Genomic DNA, 25,933 nt, shown 5'->3' with positions numbered 1-25,933 from the left:
TATATTAGTGGAATACGTAAAAAATTATATAAAAATAACTGTAAATTAAATTTTTATTTTTTCCTTGTAAACTTGAAAAGGTCACATGTTAAAAATAAAGTCTATCATACACCTAAAGAAGTTTAGATTATTAATTAATTAATTAATTATTGAAACATCTTGGTACGGCACGTAACAGAGACGTGGACATATATTTGGATGGCAATATATAATTCTTGGAAGGGGAGGCTTGAAATTTAGGTTTGGTGCTGTGACTTTGGATGTGGACTGGATGGGATGGGATGGGATGGGATGGATACATATGCGGTGGCTTGAAAATTTCTCCAAAATAACGCACACCCCTCTTCAATAATCTACAAGTCAAATCCAATTAAAAAGGACTTCAATTAGGAATATTTTATTCTCTCTAATTATTACTCCTTTTTTTCAGTCATCTTCCAATTATAATGAGTAAAAGTTTAAAGTGTGGCATATACTATAAAAAAAAATTAAAATAAAAATAATATTTGTATTGGCGTATATAAATATTGTATAATTTTTTTTAAAGAAAATAAATAAATATAAGATTTATATAAAAAAATTAATTTTTTAATAATAGATCACACTATTTTTTAAGATAATTATGCGGTACTTACGCATTTTCTGACTATATATAATATTACTCTAAAACTTTTTTATCATTTATTTTTTGAGAAGAATTAATTTTAATATATATATATCAAAAAATAAAAATAAAAATTGATCATATGAAATCTAAAAGAGGATTTTAACTCATCCCATCCCATCAAATCATATTATTATAATATTTTTAAATTTTTATATAAAATATTTTAAATAATTTAATTTTTTTAAATCTTAAAATAATATTATTAATAAAAAAATATTTTAATAATATTTTATTTTATTTTAAACTTTCATACAAAATATCTTTTCAACCTCTAAATACTCACCTGAATGGCAAAGGGTGTGCTCAAGTATTCAACCTTATTTTTTCTTAAAAAAAAAAAAAAAAAAGTATGTAAACCGTCAGCAAAAGAGAGCGGACAGATAAAGAACCCCTGGGTATAAATTCCTCCCTAAACTACTGTAGTCTGGGCAACGAAGCGCGTATTCCGTTAATCTCCTTTCCACGAAGAAAGCGACTAGAGAATATATATTTCAAGATTTCTTGCAGACTCTAGAGCTAGAGTAAACAGAGGAATTTGTCTCTGAAACTTCAGTCATTGATTTGGCAAAACCTTGCTTATCATTATTCCCATTCGATAAATCTCCTCTTACCATTTCTTGGTCCATCGATCTTGGTCCATCGACTGTTTTCTTACCATTTCTTGAGGGGAAGAGAGAGAGAGAGAGAGGGAGGGAGGGAAGGCTAAGCACGAGTGTTTCAGAGCGAGTGAGAGGATATAGAAGAATGAACAAAGATGATGATGACCCAGAAAAGAGGGAGTCGAAATCTGGGCCAAGATCATCTGGGCAATACGCATGGTTGACGAACTTTCACCGTGATCTGATGGCCGGAGCGGTGATGGGCGGGGTGGTGCACACGATTGTGGCCCCGATAGAGCGAGCGAAGCTTCTCTTGCAAACCCAAGAGAGCAACCTTGCCATTGTCGGAGGCGGTGGCCGTAGGAGGTTCAGTGGTATGTGCGATGTCATCGCACGTACGGTCCGAGAGGAAGGCATTCTATCTCTTTGGAGAGGCAATGGAAGCAGCGTTATTCGTTATTACCCTTCGGTCGCTCTCAATTTCTCGCTCAAGGTAATTTATTGCTTAAAAAAAAAGGCTCATTTTTCATATTGGCCTTTTTCGTTGATCTTTTGTTTTTGGCGTTCGTATATGTATGCGAGTTTCTGTTGTGTATGAAAATAATGGAAAGTTCAATTATTAGGTTTTAATGGGTTTTCCAGCTCATATGAGTTGGAGTTTTCCGCAATGTTTGTAGCAACAATTTTCTTTTGGTGCTAGTAAACAAAATTTCTTTTGGTTTCTGCATATAACATATGGCTGCTAAAATGCTTCAATGTAGAATTGGTTACTTGGTTAGGCTATTGTGTGCGGCTTGAATTGGCCCCTTGTTAGAATTACATACATTATGCTGTCTAATTGCCTTTCAGGTCTGGTAGTGTTTTACGTGCACGGTTTAGCCTGTTTTTCACCATAGATACAAAAATGCAGGGAAAAAAGTGTCTTTCCAGTTGAATGTTGTGTGAGTGTTTAGTGAAAGATAGCAATTCGTCCTAACAAAATAATAATAAAATGGAATAGCCAAAACTTGCTTAGTTACTAATAAGTTCTCATATTTGGTTTTTTAGCCCGGTCTACTCGTATGGGATGAGATTTAAATGGGCTTTGGTATTGCTCCAAGTGCAGACCCTAGATTCAACTAAATGGAGTTGTTGGTAGAGTAAGGTTCTACTTCTAATATTATAAATAAACGTGGGGGGATTACATATATATATCTGATATAGAGGAAGAATAGTTTATAAGAGCTTTTGATAGGTTCTGCCAAATAAGATGCAACATGCTGATGGACTCTTCAGCATTATTCCAATTTCTCAGGGGTTTTTCTTGCTATATAAGATTCGTTCTCCATATTGGCCTTCATATCGTTAAAACTTTTTATTTTTTATTTTTGGATCAAGAGACAACTTTATTACACCTTTGTTCATCTGCTTATCAATTGACTTAGTTATAGAAAATCAGGAGTTGTTCTTCTAAAAGTGGCCTTGCAGGTCAAATGAACTGCATTAAATAACTTTATTCAACAGAATCACGCTATAGAACTAGGCTCCATCCCCTTTGTCCCTTATTGAGTTATTTTCTTTCTGGTTTTTGGTCCTATCTCTCTCTCTCCCTCTCTCTCCATTGCCTTCTCTCTGGTCTGCACATCTATCATCTTTCATGCCTGTTCTGCTTCTTATAGATTTTAGACTCTTCCTCTCTTGTTCTTGAGTGGGCATCAGTTTTGTGATTTATTCTCCTTTGAGACCTAGTGAGTTGTATTATATGCATCAATTAAGCTAGTCTTTATTTTCTTTGGGGGGGGGGGGGGGGGGGGGGGGAGTTGGTTTGAGAGCCATGGTAAAGGATAAACGAATAGAGTTCGATAAAAAGTCTTGGAGCAAAAGAAATTATAGGGTGTGGTATTGTCACATTTTCTTAGAGAGGTTATGGATGGTAGTCTCGAAAAGAATGTGGGATTAATTTTTGGTATTAGGAAACGGACATAAAGATCCTCTAACCCCACATTTGATTTCAATACTATTGCTAGATATGATTTAATTGGTTTTTCCTAGTTTGTTGAGATATGTGTATCAGTACTCTCTCTTTTCTATCATCCAGTAACTCTTGACCTGCAACCCAAAAGGAGAGTTGAAACAAAGTATTTCTATTCGTGATTTGGGCAAACTTGTGAAACACAAATCTCAGACTTTATATTGAACTTCAGAACTAGTTTGCCATCAGAATGGGAGATTTGATCTTTTACATCTGTGGGTTGTCGGAGAACATCCTCGGAGTACAAATTTCTGAATGGTCATTTAGTTTTTAAGTTTTGATGACTACCGGGGTCTTATCTGAAACTCTCAATTCCACAGGATCTCTATAGAAGCATGCTAAGAAGTGGAAAGATTGAAGAGGGTCACTTTCTGTCCGGTGCATCTGCCAATTTCATTGCAGGGGCTGCAGCTGGTTGTACAACACTGGTCTTAGTATATCCTCTTGATATTGCACACACACGTCTAGCTGCCGATATTGGGAAGACTCAGGTTCGTCAATTTCGAGGCATCTACCATTTCTTGACTACTATACGCAAAAGAGATGGGATTCGAGGGATGTACAGGGGGCTTAATGCCTCTCTACATGGGATGGTTGTTCACCGTGGCCTTTATTTTGGAGGCTTTGATACGATAAAAGAGATGATGTCAGAAGAATCTAAGCCCGAGTTGCCATTGTGGAAGCGATGGGTGGTGGCTCAGGCAGTCACAACATCTGCTGGGTTGTTGTCATATCCATTGGATACAGTGCGGAGGCGGATAATGATGCAATCTGGCTCGGAAAATCCTGTGTATCAAGGCACCCTAGACTGCTGGAGGAAGATTTATAGGACAGAAGGGTTACTGTCATTTTATCGTGGGGCTGTTTCGAATATTTTTAGGAGTACTGGCGCAGCTGCCATCTTGGTCCTGTATGATGAGGTGAAGAAGTTCATGAATTGGGGTCGACTGTAGCCGGGAACTCTTTCGGTTGCTCATTTGATCTTGACAAAGTTCAAATTAGATTACAATGACGCAATGCGATCAGAAAACATAAAGTTACTGTATCACCTTGACTAATGACATTCATTTGCCACTTTGCTTTCTGAGGCTCTGCTTGGCAATTTACACCTTGATTTTTTGTTCGTGATAAAAAGAAATAAAGGAGCAGAATTTTGTCAATCTTATGCGGACGCTTCTCTCGATTAATATTGTCTACTTTATGGATTCAAGTACCGGGGATTTGTGATGCTTTGCTTTGCTGTATATGCTCACTGCAGACCTGAAGCTTTCTACGTCTAATGACGTTTAGAATTGAACCGAGGTGAGGCTGCTATGTTTATGAGACCCAAAACGACGAATCAATCTTTTGGAAAAAGAGAAATGTTAAGTTGTAATTAAAAAAAAAAAAAAAAAGGAACTTAAAAATTATAAAATTTGAATTTAAAAAGAAAACTGGTCAAATGAGTCCTGTAAATAAGAAAGTAAGTAAAATTGTAAGGACATAGCATTACTCTTCTGTGATTAAATAATTTCAAGAAATCTTTCATATAACTAACACACTAACTACGTGTATATAGTGTGTATATATATATTACAAGAAAAAGGAATTTTTGTGATTAATTTATTGCAACGAAAAGACTATTTATAATCAATTTTGTTATAATAAATTAGTCACAAAAACTTATTTTTCTTGTAGAAAAAGGAAGAGATTTGCCATATTGCGTTTATAATCTTATTGTAGCATACACAACTTCATCATTCTCTTTGATGTTTCAATTAAATTAAGAGTAATGCTACAAATTATACTCACGTTTGACTTTCATCTCATTATATAAAATGTGACACTTTTATTAGTTTTGGATGTTTTTTTACTTTTTTAAAAAGAAAATATAAAGATTGATAGGCAATGACATCTCATCATAATGGGATGAAAGTAAGGTGACTAGAGTTTGTTATAACTTGTTAATGAAATCATTGAAATACTTGAGACAGTTTCAGTTTATTAGAAGTTGACAGTCATTTCCTATTCAATTTGCTATCTATGTCAGTATACTATATTCATCATGAATTTCACAACTAGAACTACTATAGAATTTGAGTTGTGCCATTTATAATATAATAGCCTGACGAGGACGTTAGAGATTTAAGATGAGATATAGAAATACTTCTTTTATGAGAATAATTAAAAGGTGGTAAATAACACGTTGTTTTGGAGAAAATTTATTATCCTTAATAATGATTTAAAGTGACTCTAATTATAACATTAACTTGTTTTTGGGAGTATAAGCCCTAATGTAGTTTGCTTTGCACATAAGTTATAAATGTATCAATGGTAATCCCAAATAGAAGGATAAAACTTGACTCCCAACACCTATGATGAAATGACTTAATAGAAATTTTACAGGAGATTGCAATATCTCTCTCATATGAGTATAGAAAGAAATTGAATATCATCCCATGTTAATTTAAAGAGAGAAGTTCTTGCACCAGTTAGTTTGGAATACAAGTTCAAATGTGGCTTTTGCGTTTGAGTCTTTACATGCAAAACACTCATTCTTGTTGGAGATAAGGTGATTATAAAGATTGAGCAGCACTTTTAAAATATACGTTTGGATGTTTATTTAGATATTTTTTGAGTCGTTATGTGGAAAATAATGTTGGAGGTGACTCAATGGATGATCACTTCGATGCTAAAGTCAAATTTCCACGAGGTAAAATGTTATTGAATGAAATAATTCAGATTTTCCTTTAATGTCACAAAGTGAACATACCTAGAGTGAATCTTTTTTTCTTAATCCTCCTTTATAACCATTTTCCTCTTATTCAAGGTTATTAAGACATGCAATATCTTCTGTCAAATTTTCACATGTCAGCCATTCCTTTGCTTTTTTCTTTTCTTTTTCTTTTTATTTTTCCTCTTTATAAGAGATATCATGGAGCCCAACATTGTCCACTATCTCCCTCATTAAAGACATTGATGCACAGGAAAAAGAATAGGGGAAAGAAACACGAGGACAAAGAGATTAGAAAGAGAAGAAAGAAGAAGCTTTTTCATATATCTTAAATGTAGGAGTAGTGTTATATCCACAAAAAAAAATCACATAAAAACAATCATACAAATCGATGTGGTTTCATCTGATCCGTTAGATTTGCTTTACAATAAAAGTAACTTTATAATCTGACGAACAACTTTAAGTCACGTCAGTTTGTAAGATTACTTTTATATAATCTCTTTGTGATTAGAGTATTCCATAATACAACTATTGCTACACATTGACAAATGCATTATTCAGTTGAGAGAGATGCTATGTGGAGGCCTTAATTAGTTGGTAAAAAAAGCTTTAATACAACCTAAATTTGTTCTTTTTTAAATAAAAATTACTTCGGCCAATCATGGGGACACAACACGTAATACACAAAAAGAAGCCAAGGTAGCCATGACTTCACTCATTTCAAAAACTGACATATAATTTTATATCATACGATAGATATATTTTATAATAAAAATAATTTTATAATTTAATATAAAATTTTTATTTCTATATTACTCACCAACAGGCATCACCATACTTCTTGAAATATCAGTTATTGTTTTTGCTAATCAAATTTCAATGAAAACCTTAATTTTTAATTAATAAGTAAATAAAAATAATTTACAAATGAATTTTATTCATTTAAGACGGTGAAAATGGAAGCCATTGCATGTGTGCCACGTGTGATAAGAATTAAAAAGTTTTTTCTGTTAATTAAATAAGGTGGAGAAGCATCTTTAGATAGCGGTTATGGTAGTTGACGTTGTATCTGACGTCACCGAGCAGTCTTTTCCTTACATAAAGGGGTTGGACTACCCATAATTATCAACCCATCAAACACCCTCTCCTTTTCCTTAAGGGTCGCGCTACAGTGCCGCCTGCTGGTGACCGCTTGACGTGGCACGCCACGTGGCAAATTAATTTAATAAAAAAAAAAAAAAAAAAAAAGATTGAAAATGGGAAACGGAATCGACTGAACCCATTCGACTGACCCCATTTGTTCCGAAACCCTTTCACCCTCCAGCCGGCGTCCTTTCACCTTGCAGTCGTGGTGGCTTCCCTCGCCGTCCCCTTCGCCGTCCAATCGCAGAACGCCGTCAGGAGTGGTTCCATCGCCGAGCAGCAGTTCCCTCCTCCACGAGATTGGGCGTTTCGCTACCCTCGTCCCCAAGATCGTTCCGGCGGCAGAGCTACCCTCCTCCACGAGTGCGTTCCGTCCCGTCGCCGAACACCGGATCCCTCTTGATTTTTGGGTTGTTTATGGTAACATCCACCAATTTCTCCCTTTCGATGCTACAGATCTACAGATAGAGGATGCTTTCCGTTTGTTCGAAATATTTGAGACTAGAAATTAGCTGTTAGTTGAAGTATTTTTGTTGAGATTTCTACGTTTTTCTCTTACTTAGGTCTTCAATTGCATCCATAGGGTTAGGGTTTCTGATAGGAAATATGCGTCCATTACCATTGTAACCTAGGGCACGATTTCTGAGTTACCCATGATTATTCACCTCCGAATGGGCATGTTTATTGTTATTCTTGTGGGAATTTGTTAGCTTAAACAATCTGGGTTATAATTGTGAGTTTGGTATGATTAAGCTTATTTGCTGAAGTTCATCAATTGGAGTCGGCCGGGTCATTGGTTCTGTAGCATTATCATTGTGAGTTTAGCTAGTTATTGGTACCAAATGTGCCATTGTATTTCTGTAGATGGTATCTGATATCAAATGAGAATTAAAAGAAACAGAGTCTTTGTCTTTGTGAATAATTATAGGTTTTGGGGTTTGAAAGAACCTAAATTAATGTCTTTTTAGTGACTTAGATATTCCTTAGAATTATTTATTGTTATGTTTCGTAGATTGTAGTGATTGGCTTGATTTGAAGCTTGGTTTGCTTGTTTAATAGAGTCAAGCTCTACCCAGCTACAGCATGATAAATTTTAGTTGATCTGAGCTCATGCCAACATATAGTTTGAGCATTGCAATCATACATAGGGATTTAGTATGTATTATATATTATTATTGGAGAATCTGGATTGAATTTTGTTGGGTTACATGGTGAAGACTTTTTTAATCCAGGTCGACTTCATTTACAAACATTCTGTTTTAATTTTGTTTCCGAGAACCCAGATTATTATACCTATTTACAAAAACCGAATGTATTTGTATATGAACAGCAATGTCTGTGTCTGAGTCACACAGTGGAAATAGTGATCTGTCCAAAGGAAAGTCAATAATTGAGTACCCAATTTGTTATTGTGGAATGAAAGCTTGTCAAAGAACTGCGCATACGGAGGAAAATGATGGGCGGCGGTTTTTTGGATGTCAAAACTATATGGTGAAATATTTTCTTCTCGCCCTCGTATCTCATTCTTGTTGATAGTCATGTTTATTGTTATAATTTAACTGGGAATTGGTTCTTGCAGTTTGGAAAGTCTTGTGGATACTTCTGCTGGGATGACCCTGAAATTCCAGCATATTGCCAAAAGACGATCAAACGATTACAACACAATGTTGATAAATTAAAAGTTGAAGTTGAAAAGATCCAAGCATCAAGGGATATCCAATCCTTGAATCATCGACTAGAAATAGAGGCTGAGAGGCGCAAAAGGCAACTGGAGAAGGCTACCTACGTGCTAACAATTTCATTGTCGTGGTTATTCTTTCTTGGGATACTTATATCCAATTGTGGTTGGTTGAAAGGAAAATGTTCACCTAGTTTTAGAAGTTAGCAACTAGGAAAGTCTTTGTAGCTTTGTGAAAGCTGTTTGTGGCAGCTGTTTGTAGATGGTAGCAGCTGTTTGTATTTATCAGAAGCTGTTTGTATTTTGTAGCAGCTGTTTCTATTTTGTGAAAGCTGTTTGTGGCAGCTGTTTGTAGATGGTAGCAGCTGTTTGTATTTATCAGAAGCTGTTTGTATTTTGTAGCAGCTGTTTCTATTTTGTGGCAGCTGTTTGTACTTTGTGAAAACTGAATGTAAATCTTTGTACTCGGTTTGAGACCTTGAACTTACCCAATGTACATGTCAAATTTTTCTCTCTTTGTAACTCTTTGTACTCGGTTTGTACTCGGTTTCAGACAAATGCATGCTGAAAAATTCCACAACTTGCCTGAATTACACAACCCGATCAAAATACTCCCCTAATCTCATGCTGAAAAGTTTCAGCATCTTTCGAAATACAAGCTGGAAAATACCAGAAACTTACAAAATACATGCTGAAAAATTGTTCTAGCTGTGAATTACACAAGCCGATCAAAATACAAACAACCACAACTGATCAATTACAGTTTGATCACAAAATACAAGCTGGAAAATGTAAGAAACTTACAAAATACATGCTGAAAAATTCCAGTAGCTGTGAATTACACAAGCCGATCTTCTATACACTAAAATCCAACTGATCAATTACAGTTTGAGCTCAAAATGCAAGGTGGAAAATGTTTGTATCTTACAAAATACATGCTGGAAGCATCCAGTAGCTGTGAATTAAAGTAGCCGATCAAAATACAGAGTCAAATCCAACACAAAAATTACAGTTTGAGCTCAAAATACACAAAATACAAGCTGGAAAAGTTTCTGTTCCAGCTCAAAAAACAAGCTGGAAATTGCCACCTTCACACAAAAAACAAGCTGGATAGTTCCAGGGTCAGCTATTCTATACAACCTGAACATACTACCAGAAATTCTTAGCTTCTATACACTTATATCCAACTGAAAGATATCACCATCATGGCTGCCACCATCTAGGCTCGTATAGATCATCTTGATCCGATAGATTCAATCGCCTAGGTTGCGCTTCTACTGGAGGTGGAGGAGCAGTCGAGGAAGTACAAAAAAAATCCGGCGCATGTGTCCAAACCTGGCTTCCTTGATCATATAGACAGGATACCTTCAAAATTTACAAAATATCAATTTGCTTGATAAAGGAAAGAAAAGAAAACACATAAAAATAAAGAACACTTGAGTAACTTAGTATACCTGGGTTTGAGGCACTTCATCTTGTTGGTATGATACACTGTACATAGGTCTATCTTCTCTACATAATTGGCGACTCCTCTATGCATACGAACATAAATCCATAATAATCTATTAATATCAGTAGAACACAGAAATTCTTAATGTATCTTACAAACAACCACTTCAGACTTATAAAATGGAAATTCTTACATGACTCACACAACGTACACCTATATGATTGGAGTTTGAGAAAAATAGTAATATTTTCTTGCAAAGTTAATGTACATATGTTTTGTATATTATGGAACAATATACAACCTCTGTTGTGGGCAATCTCCTTCTAGTGCTCGGTTTCTTGAGACTCTTCTCAACTGGATGCGTTTTTCTCTTACTTGGTGGTCTCCCTTTACTCCGAACCACCAATGGACTAAGAACTTTGCCTCTCGTGCCATCCATGGGTGTAGCTTGTCCAGGTGTGGTGGTACCTTCGTAGGAGTCAGCATCCGGGTACTCTTGCTTTAATTGTTCTAGCTGAGCAATCAATTTCACACAGTTCCCCTCTGTCTTTGCGGCATTTGAACACAATGAGTGGAAGCAACTTTGGATCCGATCAAACCTTTTTCTCACAGGGTTGCTTGTCGCCTCATAACTGCTTTTTACATTCAAATAATCTCTCTTTGAATCCTTCCTCCAACGAGCCAAAATGTATTTTTGTGGTACTTCAGTCTTGCCTAACTGTGCCAGAATACGAAGAGCATGTCTGCATAATATTCCCCTAAACTCAAACAACTTGCAACTGCATGTAATATTTAGGGGATCTACTTCCTCTACACTCACATTGTAGTTTACACGTTTAATGAATCCATCACTCACTCACATCTCATCCGCGACAACGTACTCATATTTTGCACCATCGCCCCCTAAATACGAGTGACTCAAATATAAAAACCCTCGGAATTCTTCTTGGACTTCCTTAAACTTGGCAATTGTGTATGTTTTTTGAAATTGCTTCTCGATAGGATAGCGGGAGATGCAAGGAATCTCAGTGTTAAATGAACTGAAGTCAGCAATTCGTTCATTCTCTGCCTTCCTCATAAGGGCTGAATCATACTGCTCAACAAATTGTTTCAGTTCGGTCCTAGAGTGAACGTAGTCATCAAAAAATGCATTCATGCCTTCACTACGTTGTGTAGTTGACATTCCAGCCCAAAACGTGCATTTAACGTACGCCGGCACCCAAAACCGCCTATTAACATAAAGAGATCCCAACCATCCATTATCGCGTAGATCATACGTGTCAAGCATCTCGCACCATCCTTCTTCAAACTCATTCTCACTTAACGAGTCATACACACATTTGTGTAGACTACTCTTGATCTCGTTATATTGAGAATGTGACCCGAATTTCTCTGGAAGCTTCTTCAAGATATGCCACAAACAAAAGCGATGCCTCGACGATGGGAACACCCTGGCAATTGCAAGTTGCATCGCCTTGTCTTGGTCGGTAATGATTGCATTTGGTGGTTGGTCATTCATACATTTCAACCATGACTCAAACAACCACTCAAAAGTATGCGCATCCTCATTGGATATCAATCCACACCCAAATAAGATTGACTGACCATGATGGTTGACACCAACAAATGGTGCAAACGGCATTTTATACGCATTGGTAAGGTATGTTGTATCAAAAGTGATCACATCCCCGAATGATTGATATGCAGCTCTACTTCGGGCATCTGCCCAAAAGACATTCTTTAACCTCATGTCAGCACCCACATCGATCGCATAAAAAAAGTCAGCATTTTTTTTTTGCATATCCTGGAAGTAGTTCATTAGAGCTTCAACGCCTCCAACTCCGAGGCGAAGTTGACGTGCTTTCTCAATATAGTTTCGACATTCTTTCTCTCCAAATGGCACATTTTCATAACCCCCCGCTTCAACAACTACACTCTTGAAAGTCTTTGACGTACGTATTCCGGCCTCATCATTTATTTCAAGCCTTTTTTTAACCCTCCCATCTACCTTCTTGAAACATCTAAAGTGTCTGGCTTTCCCCGGACTACAATAATGTGTGTGATCCAATATGACACTGGACAAGGTGTATCCGCCGTCCTCATTCAAAACTGAATTAACTCTTGCTTTGCACCCTACCCTCTCCGTTTGTCTTGGCCTGAGGACATTGGAAGCCCGACTCTTTGTTATGCCTTGCCGCGCACATACTAATGTAAACCATCTAACCTTCCCGTCCTCACTTTGTCTAGAATTCCTTCTTCGCACCCCGAACCCTTTCTGCTTAGCATACTTCATATAGTAAGATCGAACTTCTTCCTCACTAGAAAAGGTCATTCCAACCTTCGGTTCTTCGACACCATCATCAACCTCGGGTACTTCGCCACCTTCATCATTAATAGGACTATTATCAACCACTACTTCATCATATTCATTATCCGATAACTCTACTAAGGAAGCCATATCAACTCAACCTTGGCAAACCTACAAGTAACAACCTGATCAAATTGAATTAGAATATAATTTCAGCTATTTTATATTACAAGATACAACAATGGGAAAGCATGTGATAAATTTTCAGTCATAATGATTGTTAAATTACCAAATCCAACACACTAGCTGAAATGAAAATAAATAATATATGTATCTATTTCTTGGTAAGTGACTGAAAGTTGTGATTTATTGTAGTTGCTTCATATGTTAAGTTTCGAAACTTAAGTATGTAATTATAAGCTGTTCCTAACTAAATCAAAATCAAAATACACTTAGTCCTAACATACATAATAATCTATTCAGTCGTATGCTATAATATAATCTATCTGTTAGCATGTATTACCCATTAGATTAAGGCAAGAAAAATGTAATTGATGAAGGAGATGGATGATCTGATAAATGTAAATGCTAAGAAATAAAAAACACAGATCCGAAATCATCTTTACCTTCAGCCAGCGTGGGGGTCGAGCTTGTGGCGTCAGCCAGCGTGGGGGTCGAGCTTGTGGCGTCAATCGGTGGACCCAGAAGTCGCCGGAGATGGGGCTGATCAAACTGGGCGTAGCTTGCCGTGATGGTAGGTGCAGGGGCAGGTGGTTCGATGGGGTTCTCGGCTCACATGGCGCCGTAGATGGTGAAATCCGGATCTGTCGTGACGCCGTAGATGGGGGGCCCAGTACGGTGGTGGTCGCCGTTCTTTATGGTGGTGGTCGGAGTCGTTACGGCGGTGGGGGGAGGTGGGGCAGAACGCATACGGATGGCCTCATTCTTTGATGCACGAAAATAGGAAATGATAGTACGGGATCTTCGGATCCTTCCGTCGCCGGAGTCGTTACGGTGGTCGGAGTTCGTTATTGTGGTGGTCGGAGTCGATATGGTGGTGGTCGGAGTTGTTACGGTGGGCCAGGTGGGGGAGATGGATGCCACGGATGGATGCCACGGATGGGTTCTCTTTACGCGGGAAAGGAATACGTTTTGTCCGTCCACATCATGTTACACGCGTAGTGCCACCTCATGCGGTCATCCAAAGCGGGCAAATAGAAGCGGCACAGCAGCATTTTCCTTTCCTTAATTGGTAAAATTCCTTTTTAAAATGAGAAATATTTTTTACAGTCGGAAAATATAGTCAGCGTACAGTCGTAGAAAAAAAATAAATTAATACGAAATTTACATGAAAAAAATTATTTTTATAATTTTTTTTTATTCATATAGGTCCCCCTGAATATAAAATAATTTTTTTATAATTTTTTTTTATTCATTCCGTACAGTCGATTGCACGCCGACTGTATTTCCCGATTGTATGTAGTAAAGCCCTTTTAAAATATATGTCTTAATAGTTATTGCTATGCTTACAACTTTTATTAAGTTACGCCATCTCATTTAATTATTATAATATTTTTAATTTATTATATAAAATATAATAAATAATTTATTTTTAAAAATTTAAATAAAAATTATATTTTAATAATATTCTTTTTAATTTTCTTCTCATCTTATATCATTTTATTTATATAATCAAACAAAGCCTTAAATTATGAGAATATAAACAAGAAAAACATATGATTTGGTGAACTGGATGTGAATAAAAAATAAGGGGAGAATATGGCATTAAATTTGATAAATAAAAATGTATGATTTTAGCTAACTTCATAACTTTTTTGAACAGATCGATCAATACGATTATACTTATAATCTAAAAAAAGAAGCGCCATAACTTATAACTACAAAGATATTTCAAAAAAATAAATTTACAAATTAGTAAGATTTTATATAGTACGTTAGATGTACTTTATAATAAAAATAATTTTATAATTTAACGTACATAATTAAACTACATCAATTTATTTGTTTTATTTTGTAAAGTTTCTTTATAACTAAAACATTTCTCATCTAAAAATACCAATAAATTTGGATAAAAGCATGACATAAATTTGATGGAAAAAGCTAAGAACTTCAACTTGAATTTGGTTATGAAACGATTGAGAGAGAGGAAATAGTAGATTTGTAGATTAATTGCAATGGAAAATGATATAAATATATATATCTTCTATATATATAAAAAGTGTGTATGAAATAGAAAATCTTGTTTTAACGGTTTTTCTTGTTTTTCCGTTAAAGTTAACACCGTTTGTTTTAACGGTTTGGCACATAAAATGAAGACATAAATGTTGAGAGAGATAGCATTCAATATTGTTATATGATTTATTAATCTCAATAATTATAATACTTAATAGTTTATATAATAATAAGTAATTAAAGATTAGTTATTATATTTTTCTTTTTCTCCTTAACATATACACGTATTAGGTGCATAAGATGTGAATCCCTAAGTATAATATACATATATTATACGTTTCATTAACTCAGATTATTGAGTATTCCAAATTTAAAAATCTCATATAATATATAATACAAGTGTGTTTAATCAAATATTTTTTTTCCCCATGGTAGTAGGACGTAGCTTCCGCTAAGTCATATTCCATACGTAGGCTTGCTATGATAGCCACGTGACAAAGGTCGTGATTCTTGAGCTAATAAAAAAAGAGTAAATTCGGCCAACAATTTCAAAATATATTTTATGATTTATATATATGCTATATATAAAAAATATTATACCACAAATTTTATAAAAAGATTATGTTTTAACTTTGTGTTGTCCCTGATTGACTCAACTAACAGCAAAATAAGAATTTCAATGTTGTCTCTATTGATTGTCTACAAGATGACATAAATTGATGAATTATAATACAAACATCAAACGACACATATTTTAAACTACCGTTTGTGTTAGACTTTTATTAAATTTTTCGCATACATCTTTGCTAAAATTATAGATGTTATAAACATGTATTGGATTATATAAAATTTTGAACTAATTTTTTTATTTTCTCCAATATGCCTTAAATTATTAAGTGACATCAATAATTTTTATAAAATATATATTATTTTTTACAAATAATCTTTTCATAAAATTAGATAAACGTGCTTTGCACGTTACTCCCACCTAGTATATATATATATATATATATAATTTTTTACACAACCATGTTTGGAATGAAGAGCATATGTATAAAATAATTTGTAAAAATAATATTATCATGCAGAACTCTAAATTTAAATCATAACTATATAAATAGTTATAAAAAATTATACGTAAATTATTACTCGTAATAAAAAAAATAATACATATAATTATAATCCCACGTAATTATGTAAATCAAACAAATATACAAGATTTAACTCTGTTTAGATAATGAAAATATTTCATCTCATCTCATCTTATTATTAAAAATTTTTAAATTTTTTATATAAAATACAATCAATAATTAAAATCATAAACTAATAATAATAATATTAAAAAATAATATTTTAATTAATTTTTAAATTTTATCTCTCACTCGATATCTAAAATGGCACCTGAATGGTCAGGATCTTTCCATGATTCGATTATGTTACCACCAAAGCCACTGAAATTTTTTTTGTTAATTACAAATTAGTAACAGAACCAGATTTTTCAATTTTTGCAAACAGAGGTTAGATTATTATCTTTCTCAAAATATTTAAATCTTAAAAAACTCATAATTAGTTATCTATATCAATCTTTTGTTAGAAAATCAACGATAGCCGTTAGCAAATTCTCATTAATTTTTTTAATTGACGGAAACGCCTAATTATTAATTTTTTATGTTCTGATATTAATTTTCAAGAAATTAAATTACTAATTTTGTAATTAATTTTTATTTCACAGACTAGAGTAATAATAATTAAAATAACAGTCAATTAAGATTAATAAACACTAGACTACTATTTAAGAGGGACAGCCCTGATGCTTATGAATGACAAGTGGCCCCACATGGTGGGACCCTATAATCTACAGACTTTAATTTCTGAACTAGATCCAGACGCAGAAAAGTTGTTATGACGAAACAAAACCAACTAAACGAAACGTCGACGTATTTGGAGTTTTAGTACACGTGTTGCATCTACAAGAGCGAGTACGCCTCACGCAAATAATACGTCATACACGAACTCGCACATCTTCTTCTTCTTGTTCTACGACTATTAACAGAGTCATCGAACGGAAATTAAGCTAACGAAGAGAATAAAGATGTCATACCCAGAGAGCACCGACTTCTACGAGCTTGGGAACTAGGTGGCCACTGAGGTGGAGGGCAACGAGAGACTCCAAGCCTCCGACGGAGGTACCGCCAATGAATACGGCGGGGGCGGGTGTGCGGGGGGAGTCGGTGTCGGTATCTGAAGAGGACGGGAGGGCGGAGATCTCGAGCTCGTCCAATTCGATGACGGTGGGGTGGACGCCGATGGTGGAGAGCAGCTTCTTCATGACGTGGCACATGCAGCAGGAGGATCGGCTGAAGATAATCACCGGGTGCTCGGATATGAGGCGCCGGATTCGGGCCTCAGCGGACTCGGCCATGTCGAGGGATAAGGTTGAGGAGGATGCGGTGGCCGGAGAGGTCAGGTCGAGGCGGAAGACATCGTCTGAGCAACGTCGTAGGTCTTGCATCGCCGGAGAGCGATAGAGACAGTGCAGAGGTCAACAGAGGGAAGTGGGGGTGTGAGAGTGCGTGTATGAGGAGCGAGGGAGGGAGGGTGGGATTTCGGGGAGTTTAATAAATTAGAGGATGGGGAGCGGTCGCTTATTGCTTACGTCACAATACTGTGTACTGTTTTCTTCAACTCAGGTTTCTCTGTAGGCAAATAAATAAAAAAATGTTTTGGAGAGAGAATCCCAACCCCACGCAACATGTTTCATGCGTCAGCAGTTCTGAATCTAAGGAATTTGATGGTTTGACACGTATGTACTTTTTTTCCTTAATTTTTGTTCCGATTTTATTTTTTTATACATAAAATCGAAAAGGCTGACGTATTTTCACTTATTGCGGCTATATATTTATCTAAATTGATTTGATTTGTAGACATTCTTTTTATTTTAAGAGATTAGAAAAAATAAGTTATAATTAAAGTTAAAAATTAAATAATATATTATTAAAATATTATTTTATATTAAAATTTAAAAATTAAATTATTTATTTTATTTTTTATGAAAATTAAAAAAATTATAATAATTAAATAAAAGAAATAAGATAAAAAATTTTTAAAAAATAAACAAGAATACATATTTTCGTTCTTAGAATTCAGACGAATACTCTCATAAATCAAATTATTATAACTCATTTTATTTTAATTTATTGTTTAAACTACACATAAAATAAAGTATATTATAGAGAATTAATTTTTTTAATATTAGAATTTGTAAATATCGTGCACTTTTTTTGAAGAGTGTACGCATGAAAAATCTTACTATTTTATTTTTTTAAAAGTCTATATGCGAAATTTATACAATTCACAACTATATTCAGCATTACTCGTATTTTTATAATTAGAAGGGGATAAAATAAAAAGAAAATGACAAAAAACTCATAATTTTGAGCTTATATTTCTTGGTTGATTTAAGAAGGGGACCAACAAAAAGGGTTTACTTTAATCTAATAAGTTAAACAATTGGTTATAACAACTGAAACCATACCTAAAAGAAAGGCACAACAGTCTTTTGTTTGGGTACATTTCACAAGGAAAATATCACTTCGACAACCTTCATATTCACCTTCGGGGAAAACAGGAATATAGTCGGCTAGCCAGAGTCGGAAAAGTTCGATCATCAACAGTAATGAAAGAAACGAAAAATGTACTAATGTTGGCAAAATAGTAATATTAAAAATAATATTTTATTTAATTTTTATCTTTTATTTAAAATTATTTCATTTCATAATTTAAACCACTCCGTCTCATTTGGATTTGAAAATCATTTCATCTCATCTCATCATTACATTTTTCTTAAATTTTCACATAAAATATAATAAATAATTCAACTTTTCAAATCATAAAATAATAATAATATTAAAAAATAATATTCTAATAATATTTTATTTAAGTCATAAAATTCAAGCAAACAATCTAAATAACTTGGATGAAAAATTATATATTTGCGATGTGGTTTGATTTAATTTACATCTCACATCAATAATGTCCCTAAATAGAATGACTGAATTTAGATATATTAATCCGACATCTAATGTTAAATATATGGATCATGCTTTTTGAACTGACGCATTTGATCTATGATTATTTTATTTTATTTTTATTCATATACATATATATTTTTAATATGTATAAAATATTAAAAAAATATAGAAATAAAATTTATATATATAATGAAGTGATCCTTACACTTTATCGATTATAAGTATCATTTGGTTATGCAAATCATTTTAATTCATCTAATCTTATTTTATTAAATCATTATAATTTTTTTAAACTTTCACACAAAATATAATAAATAATTTAATTTTTTCAAATCTTAAAATAAGAATAATCTTACAAAATTATATTCTAACAATATTTTATTTAACTTTTAATTTTGATCTTATCTTATTTTATCTCATCTCATTTGTAAAACTAACAAGTCGGCTTTATTTAGATAGTAAAAATATTTTATTTTATTTTATATTGAAAAATTCTATTTGCAGTTCTTATGTAAAGACTGCATATATAGACCTTTTATTAAATAAGACAAAAGATCATTTTAAGAGGAACTTTTTTATCATTTTAAAAAATTAAAGTCCTGTTTGGTTATACGGATGAGATGAGATATTTTGAATAGTAATTACTAAAATATTATTATAATATAATTTTTTAATATTAATTTTGTATTGAGATTTGAAAAAAATTAAATTATTTATTATATTTTATATAAAAATTTTAAAAAATTATAATGATGAGACGAGAGTTTTGATTTCTATTAACTAAACGGGTTTAAAAATAAAATTATCTAGACCTATATTATAATCCTTAAATAAGAACTATATGTAATATTGCTCTTTAATCTTATCATTATAATTATAATAAATTTTTACAAAATATAATAAATAATTTAAATTTTTTAAATTTTAAAATAATAATATTATTAAAAAAATAATATTTTATTTTATTTTTAAATTTCATTTAAAATTTTAACATTTTCCCTTATTATCTTAGCCGTACCTAAATATAACCCTTGACGTCACTAAAAAGCAAAAGGATCTAGTGTCAGTGTCGTGAACAAAGCAAGAGAGAGGGCTGACGTGGACAAACTACTGGTTAATGGGTCCTACTTCCCAAAATCGAAGATAAAAAGCTTACACAGTGATTGTGACGTTTCTCTGCAGACACGTGGCGAGGGCTTTTTTTTCCAACTTTACCTTCGGTACGGGGGAAGAGATAGTGTGAAGAGACCTATGAGAGACATCCACGTGGGGCTATTATGCAACTGAGCTGTGACGTGTGGGGGTGTGGACCCTACCGAGCATCATTGAACCCTTTGGGGGAGTCCTCGAAGTTGCACAATTGATGGTGCACCACCCACTGGTTGGGACCCACTAACGCCCAACCCTTATTCGCTACGTCGGCACCAACTCTCTAGAGAGCCTCAAAATTTATCTTCTATTCTTAACTATAAATATATTTACAAGAAATTTTAAAATAAATAAATAAATATAAAATTTATATAAATATAATAAGCCTATTATTTTATTAATAATATTATACAAATTATTTTTACATATTTTTTATATATTTTATAAATATCATTAATTATATTAATTTTTTTAATATATACTTAATCGTATCAATAAAATATATAAAAAAGTATATAAAAATAATTACATATAAAAAATTTGTTAATTGACATAGCTAACACATAATTGATATCAAAATATACTGATAAATAGCATAATTCTTCAAAATAATAAGAATATTATTTGAACCTTTTATTTGCAAGCTAGTATGAATAATACACAATTCATATCATTTATGAGATAAGATTTATATTTTTAAATTTATTTTACAAACCAAATCATGTGATATTAAGAAAGAAGATACGTCCCCGCATTTTACTTTGACAATTTTTAGATAAAGATTTTCAATGTCTAATGATAGAATTTAATTATATTAATAGTAAGAATTTAATTATACAATTATTTTTTATATTTTTTATATATTTTATTGATATGATTGATCAAAATAATTATTTTATATTAAAAAATATAATTAATTATATTAATAAAATATATAAAAATTACTTAAAAATAATTATATATAATTTTTTTTTTTTTAAAATATACAAGAGACTTATTCGGATATATTCTAAAACGGTATTAACATTTATCAATCAAGAAAGTAGGAACCCACGAGGCAAAAGATCGATACTGAAATAGCTTTTCCCGTACGCTTTCGGTGCTGATGAAGTGTGATGTGTATACACATACAAACACATAGTCAAAGACATTTTAAAGTTTGTAAGCCCCATGCTTGCTTGCTGCCTGCATTTTATTGGATTTGCACGATGAGCTGTGACGTTTACGATGATGTTTGTTTTGGAAGCGTGAACCATTTATACATACCTCTCTTAAGCGTTTGGGATTTTTTGGTCACCATTCACAGTGTCTTTGTCACGACTCATGTGTAACGTTATTCTTTATTTTATATTTTATCATCGTCGATTCGTCTTTATCAATAATATATGTTCATATGATATATTTTCTTATATATATATATATATATATATCATTTAAATAGACTATAATTTTAAATGCGTCGGATGAATAGATCTTATCATTTTTATGTATTCTTTACATATTTTATTAATGTAATTGACTGCATCATTTTTTTTTAATTTAAAATAATTTTTTTGACCAATCACATCAGTAGAGTGTACAAAAAATATATAAAAGTGATTGTATCTAACAAAACTCTAAATTATTAATATATAAAATAAAGAAAATGATAACCACACATTACATTTTACAACATTTTACACAACAATATTTAAAAGGAGGGGTATTTTTTTAAAATGTCTTATAAAATTAACATCACTTTACAAAAATACCCTTATTTTATAACATGTGTTGTGTAACTTGTTGTGAAATATGTTGTGTATCTATCATTTCTCATAAAATCAATAATACAATATACATCTTCCCATCAATTTCTATTTGAATTTTTAGGATAAATAGTAATTTCACATAATATTATAGTAGTGGTTATAAGTTCGAATATTGACTCTACATTTTACCATATTTAATTAAATATTTTATATGTTGGGTCACCTATTAAGGGGGAGTTTAACCCACATGTGAGGAAGACTATTAAGATATAAAATAAATAATAAAATCTACATCTTCTCATCAATTTAAATTTAAATATTTGAAATAAGTGATGATTTTACATCAACATTGCAAAATGATATAATAACAACCATATAATGATTCATAATTGACAGTCTCAATTGATGATTAACATCTTTGTCACGTTTTCAGTTGAAATTCAAATTATTATTGTTGAATTGATTGCATTTTATCAAGAAGAAAATGGCATAATACAAGCCATGCCGCTATTTAAAAGTCAATCACATCAATCGAAATGATCGAAAAGATAAAATCTAATAGAGAATGGTGAATGATAATTCTGAAATAGAATAAGAATTTTATTACATACAAGCACAGTTGCACACTAATCTATGTGTCAATACTGATTTATTCATACTTAAAATTTAAATTAACACTGTTTTCAATAAAATCTATTTTTTGACCAATCACATCACATTGGTGCACAGATTAGTGCACAATTGTGCTTGCAACTATATTTTTCCATAGAATAATATAAAAAGAAGTGAATGCTCTAATCATAAATAGATTTTATAAAAATAAAATTATAAATTAATATGATTTTATATAATATATTAGATATATTTTATAATAAAATTATTTTTAAAAATTAATATATCATATCAAGTTACAACAATTTATAAATTACATATTTAATAATTTCATGTCAAATATAATGTGACGCAATGACATATCTTCAACTATATGAAATATTCCACAATTTTCCATAGAAAATGCTCTATACTGACGTGACACTAATAGAAAATAGTGAAATATTCTATGGACAATGTTGCATCAATTCATGGGCTGAAATTGGAATAATGTGTATAGTATATAAGATAAGTTATTCACGTTCAAACTCAATCTCATTCTTGTTGCACGCTTTTGAATTCTTCCACTACATATTAAAGATTACAAAAAGAAATGAGTAGTATTATAAATATTTATATTTTTACTCACAAGATTCATTTTATTAGTTTTTTTTTTTTAATTTTGATTTAATGATTTTCAACATATCAATAACTGACAAGTGAAAATATAATTTTTTATTATAAATTTTAAAAATTTTATATACAGTTACTTTTACGTATTTTTTACGTGTTCCATTAATGTGATTTACTACGTCACTTGTTTTAATATAAAATAATTATTTTAATTAATCACATTATTGAAATACATAAAAATATAAACAAAAATAACTGTGCAAAAGTTTTAACTGACAAGATAGTTAAGAACCACTCAGACGATCCATTCATTCATGAGTTTTGTTACATATAAGGAAAGTCGTATACTAATTTACGTACCAATACTAATTTATTTATACTTAAAATTTAAATTAACACTATTTTTAATTAAATCTACTTTTTAACCAATCACATCAAATTAATACATAGATTAATATATAATTATACTTATAAGTATATATTTCATTCATTAAAATTGATAGTCCCAATTGATGGTTACCATGTTTATCATTTAGCCGCTATTTAAAAATCAATCACATCAATCCCAACGATCAAAAGGATAAAATCAAATGGAGAATGGTGGAATGATAATTGCGAAAGAGAATATTACAACTATAAAAAATTTTATATTAAAATAAATTTATAAATTATAAATTAATATAATTTTATAAAATTTATTTTATAGTAAAATTAATTTTAAAATTAATACATCACATCAATTTATATAAATTTATAAATTATATGTATGATAATTTTATGTCAAATGTAATGTGACGAACTATTTGAAATTTCCACAAATTTTCATTGAAAATGCTCTATATTATAGTATCATTCCGCTATAATGATGTGACACCAAGAGAAAATAATCAAATAATTTATAGACAATGTTACATCAAATAATTAATCAAATTCATACTCAATCAGTCAATGTCATTCTTGTTGCAAGCCTTTGAATTCCTCTACTAAATATTAAAGATTTCTAAAAATATAGTAGTATTATGTATATTTATATTTTTACTTATATTTTACTTACAATACTTATTTTATTAATATCTTTTTAAATGATTTTCAATAAATGATACATGGCAAATTAATTATTATTTTTATAAATTTTTCTTAAATACGTTTATTATTTTAAAAACCAATAGAACTTTTATCCAAATTGCAGGCTTTGCAGCCCACTAGTTTTCTAGAAAATTGATGTAAATGTTGGGTCTGGCTCCGTTTGGATAGTGAGGTATTCTGATAATATTCTATTATTATTAGTTATTTTATTATTATTTTTTATCTATTTTTTTACTGATTATTACTATTTAATGTTTTATTATTGTTTTATCTTTATTTTTTTACAACTATTTACAAAATATCTATAAAAGTTTTGATAGATGACGAAGTTGAGAACCATTTAGATGACCCATTCTTAAGTATAGTTTGGATAGTGAGATGAAATAAGATAATTTTATATAAAAGTTGAAATTTAAATAAAATAATATTAAAATAATATTTTTTTAATATTATTATTATTTTAAAATTTAAAAAAATTGAATTATTTATTATATTTTTTGTATAAATTTGATAAAATTATAATAATAAGATAAAATGAGATAAAATTATTTATTTATGTAAATGAGATAATTTTGGTCCAATTTGTTTTGGATAATGTATAAATGGATGCAGAAATGTTGGTCTAGTTATCAGTTATTAGTCTATGAAATTTACCCAAGTGGGCTTAGCCAGTAACTTCATATCCAAGCTGTATCGAGATTCGAAATAGACAACTTCTGTGGGGGGAACCAAAAAATAAATAAATAAAGAAATAAAACAAAAAACAGTTTTTCAGTGATATCTTCTACCAAGAAAATGAGGGAAAATTGTATGAAATTTTGGGGGCTGCTTTGTATATTTAAATTTAAATTCTCTCGCCTCATTTTATCTTATATAATTATTATAAATTTTTACATAAAATATAATAAATAATTTAATTTTATAAATTTTTATATAAAATATAATAAATAATTTAATTTTTTTAAATTTTAAAATAAAACTAATATTAAAAAATTATATTATAACAATATTTTATTTAACTTTTAACAGAATAACTTATCTTATCTTATCTAAACTGTGTAACTAAACGAGACCTAAAAGTTTGATCTTAATCATTCGAGATGTATTTTTATCGAGTGTGACATCCCGTTTTTACGTGTGTTTTTATTGAAAGAGTGTTTTAATTTAATTAAAATATTAGTTCTTTTATTTTAGATTATCGAATTTTAATTGAATTTATTTAGTTATGAAATTTAGTTTGAAGTTCTTTCTTAATATTAGTTATTGTTTTGTGTTTAAATTGTTGTTTAATTTATTTTAGTTTATTTTTAGATTTAAAATTTAGTTGTTAGTTTGTACTAGTTGTTTATTATATTTTAGCTAGATGTTATGTTTAAATTATTTATTCGATATATAGCTTTTAAAGTTGTTTTTGTTAGATCAGTTTTTAGACTCTAGAGATGAGGACTGAATCTCATTTCTTTTTTCCATCTTTTCTTTTTCTCTTTTTTTTTTCTCCTTCATTTCTTTTTTCTCCATTTTTTCCCCCGGTCTCCTTTCTCCCGCGTGACCTTCTCTCTCTTCCCTCACATTTTTTTTTTCTTTTCCGTTCGGCCACTGCACCGCCTCCGTGCTGCCGTGGCTTGCACTGCCCCTCCCACCTGACTTCCCACCGGTTGGCGCACCTACCCTCCAATTTCCAGCCCCTTCAGCGCTACCGTTAAGCCTCACGCGCCCCTCCAAGCCGCGACGTTCAAGAGCTCCAACGCCGCCGTCATTCCACTTCCGGCCACCACCTCTTCACCACTTTATCACTAACCTCTTACCGACCTAAACTACTCATTTCCGGCTCCGATCCATCGCCGGAGTAGCCCCCACGACCTCACTTTCCATTTTGAAATTTTTGGCCTTCCACCGCCGTTTTCGCCGCCACCCACGGCCAACCCTTACTTTC

The 25,933-nt window shown here is 31.8% G+C and overlaps 3 protein-coding genes across 3 annotated transcripts; 1 reads left to right on the top strand and 2 right to left on the bottom strand.

Annotated features, from left to right (window-relative positions):
- Positions 1–1,046: 1,046 nt before the first annotated feature.
- Positions 1,047–4,442, top strand: LOC122299899 (probable ADP,ATP carrier protein At5g56450). The gene is made up of 2 exons (XM_043110381.1): positions 1,047–1,759; positions 3,598–4,442. The coding sequence occupies exons 1-2, from the start codon at positions 1,412–1,414 to the stop codon at positions 4,228–4,230; spliced, it is 981 nt and encodes a 326-aa protein (XP_042966315.1). The 5' UTR covers positions 1,047–1,411; the 3' UTR covers positions 4,231–4,442.
- A 5,221-nt stretch (positions 4,443–9,663) lies between these two features.
- Positions 9,664–14,112, bottom strand: LOC122299043 (protein FAR1-RELATED SEQUENCE 5-like). The gene is made up of 2 exons (XM_043108881.1): positions 10,266–14,112; positions 9,664–10,176 (listed from the first exon to the last, which is right to left on the bottom strand). Exon 1 carries the CDS (start codon positions 12,717–12,719, stop codon positions 11,118–11,120), a length of 1,602 nt encoding a protein of 533 aa, XP_042964815.1. The 5' UTR covers positions 12,720–14,112; the 3' UTR covers positions 9,664–10,176; positions 10,266–11,117.
- Positions 14,113–16,551: 2,439 nt separating this feature from the next.
- LOC122299275 (glutaredoxin-C6-like) lies at positions 16,552–17,488 on the bottom strand. Its single transcript, XM_043109415.1, has one exon. It carries the CDS (start codon positions 17,272–17,274, stop codon positions 16,858–16,860), a length of 417 nt encoding a protein of 138 aa, XP_042965349.1. The 5' UTR covers positions 17,275–17,488; the 3' UTR covers positions 16,552–16,857.
- Positions 17,489–25,933: the final 8,445 nt, after the last annotated feature.

This window comes from Carya illinoinensis, chromosome 16 (genome assembly GCF_018687715.1).
Source record: "Carya illinoinensis cultivar Pawnee chromosome 16, C.illinoinensisPawnee_v1, whole genome shotgun sequence".
Lineage (NCBI taxonomy): Eukaryota > Viridiplantae > Streptophyta > Magnoliopsida > Fagales > Juglandaceae > Carya > Carya illinoinensis.
This window is presented reverse-complemented; position numbering and strand designations above follow the sequence as displayed.

Coding starts and splice junctions, on each gene's coding strand:
- LOC122299275 (XM_043109415.1), bottom strand. CDS start 17,274: ATGCAAGACCTACGACGTTGCTCAGACGATGTCTTCCGCCTCGACCTG.
- LOC122299899 (XM_043110381.1), top strand. CDS start 1,412: ATGAACAAAGATGATGATGACCCAGAAAAGAGGGAGTCGAAATCTGGG. Junction 1,760..3,597: donor CTCTCAATTTCTCGCTCAAG/GTAATTTATTGC, acceptor TCAATTCCACAG/GATCTCTATAGAAGCATGCT.
- LOC122299043 (XM_043108881.1), bottom strand. CDS start 12,719: ATGGCTTCCTTAGTAGAGTTATCGGATAATGAATATGATGAAGTAGTG.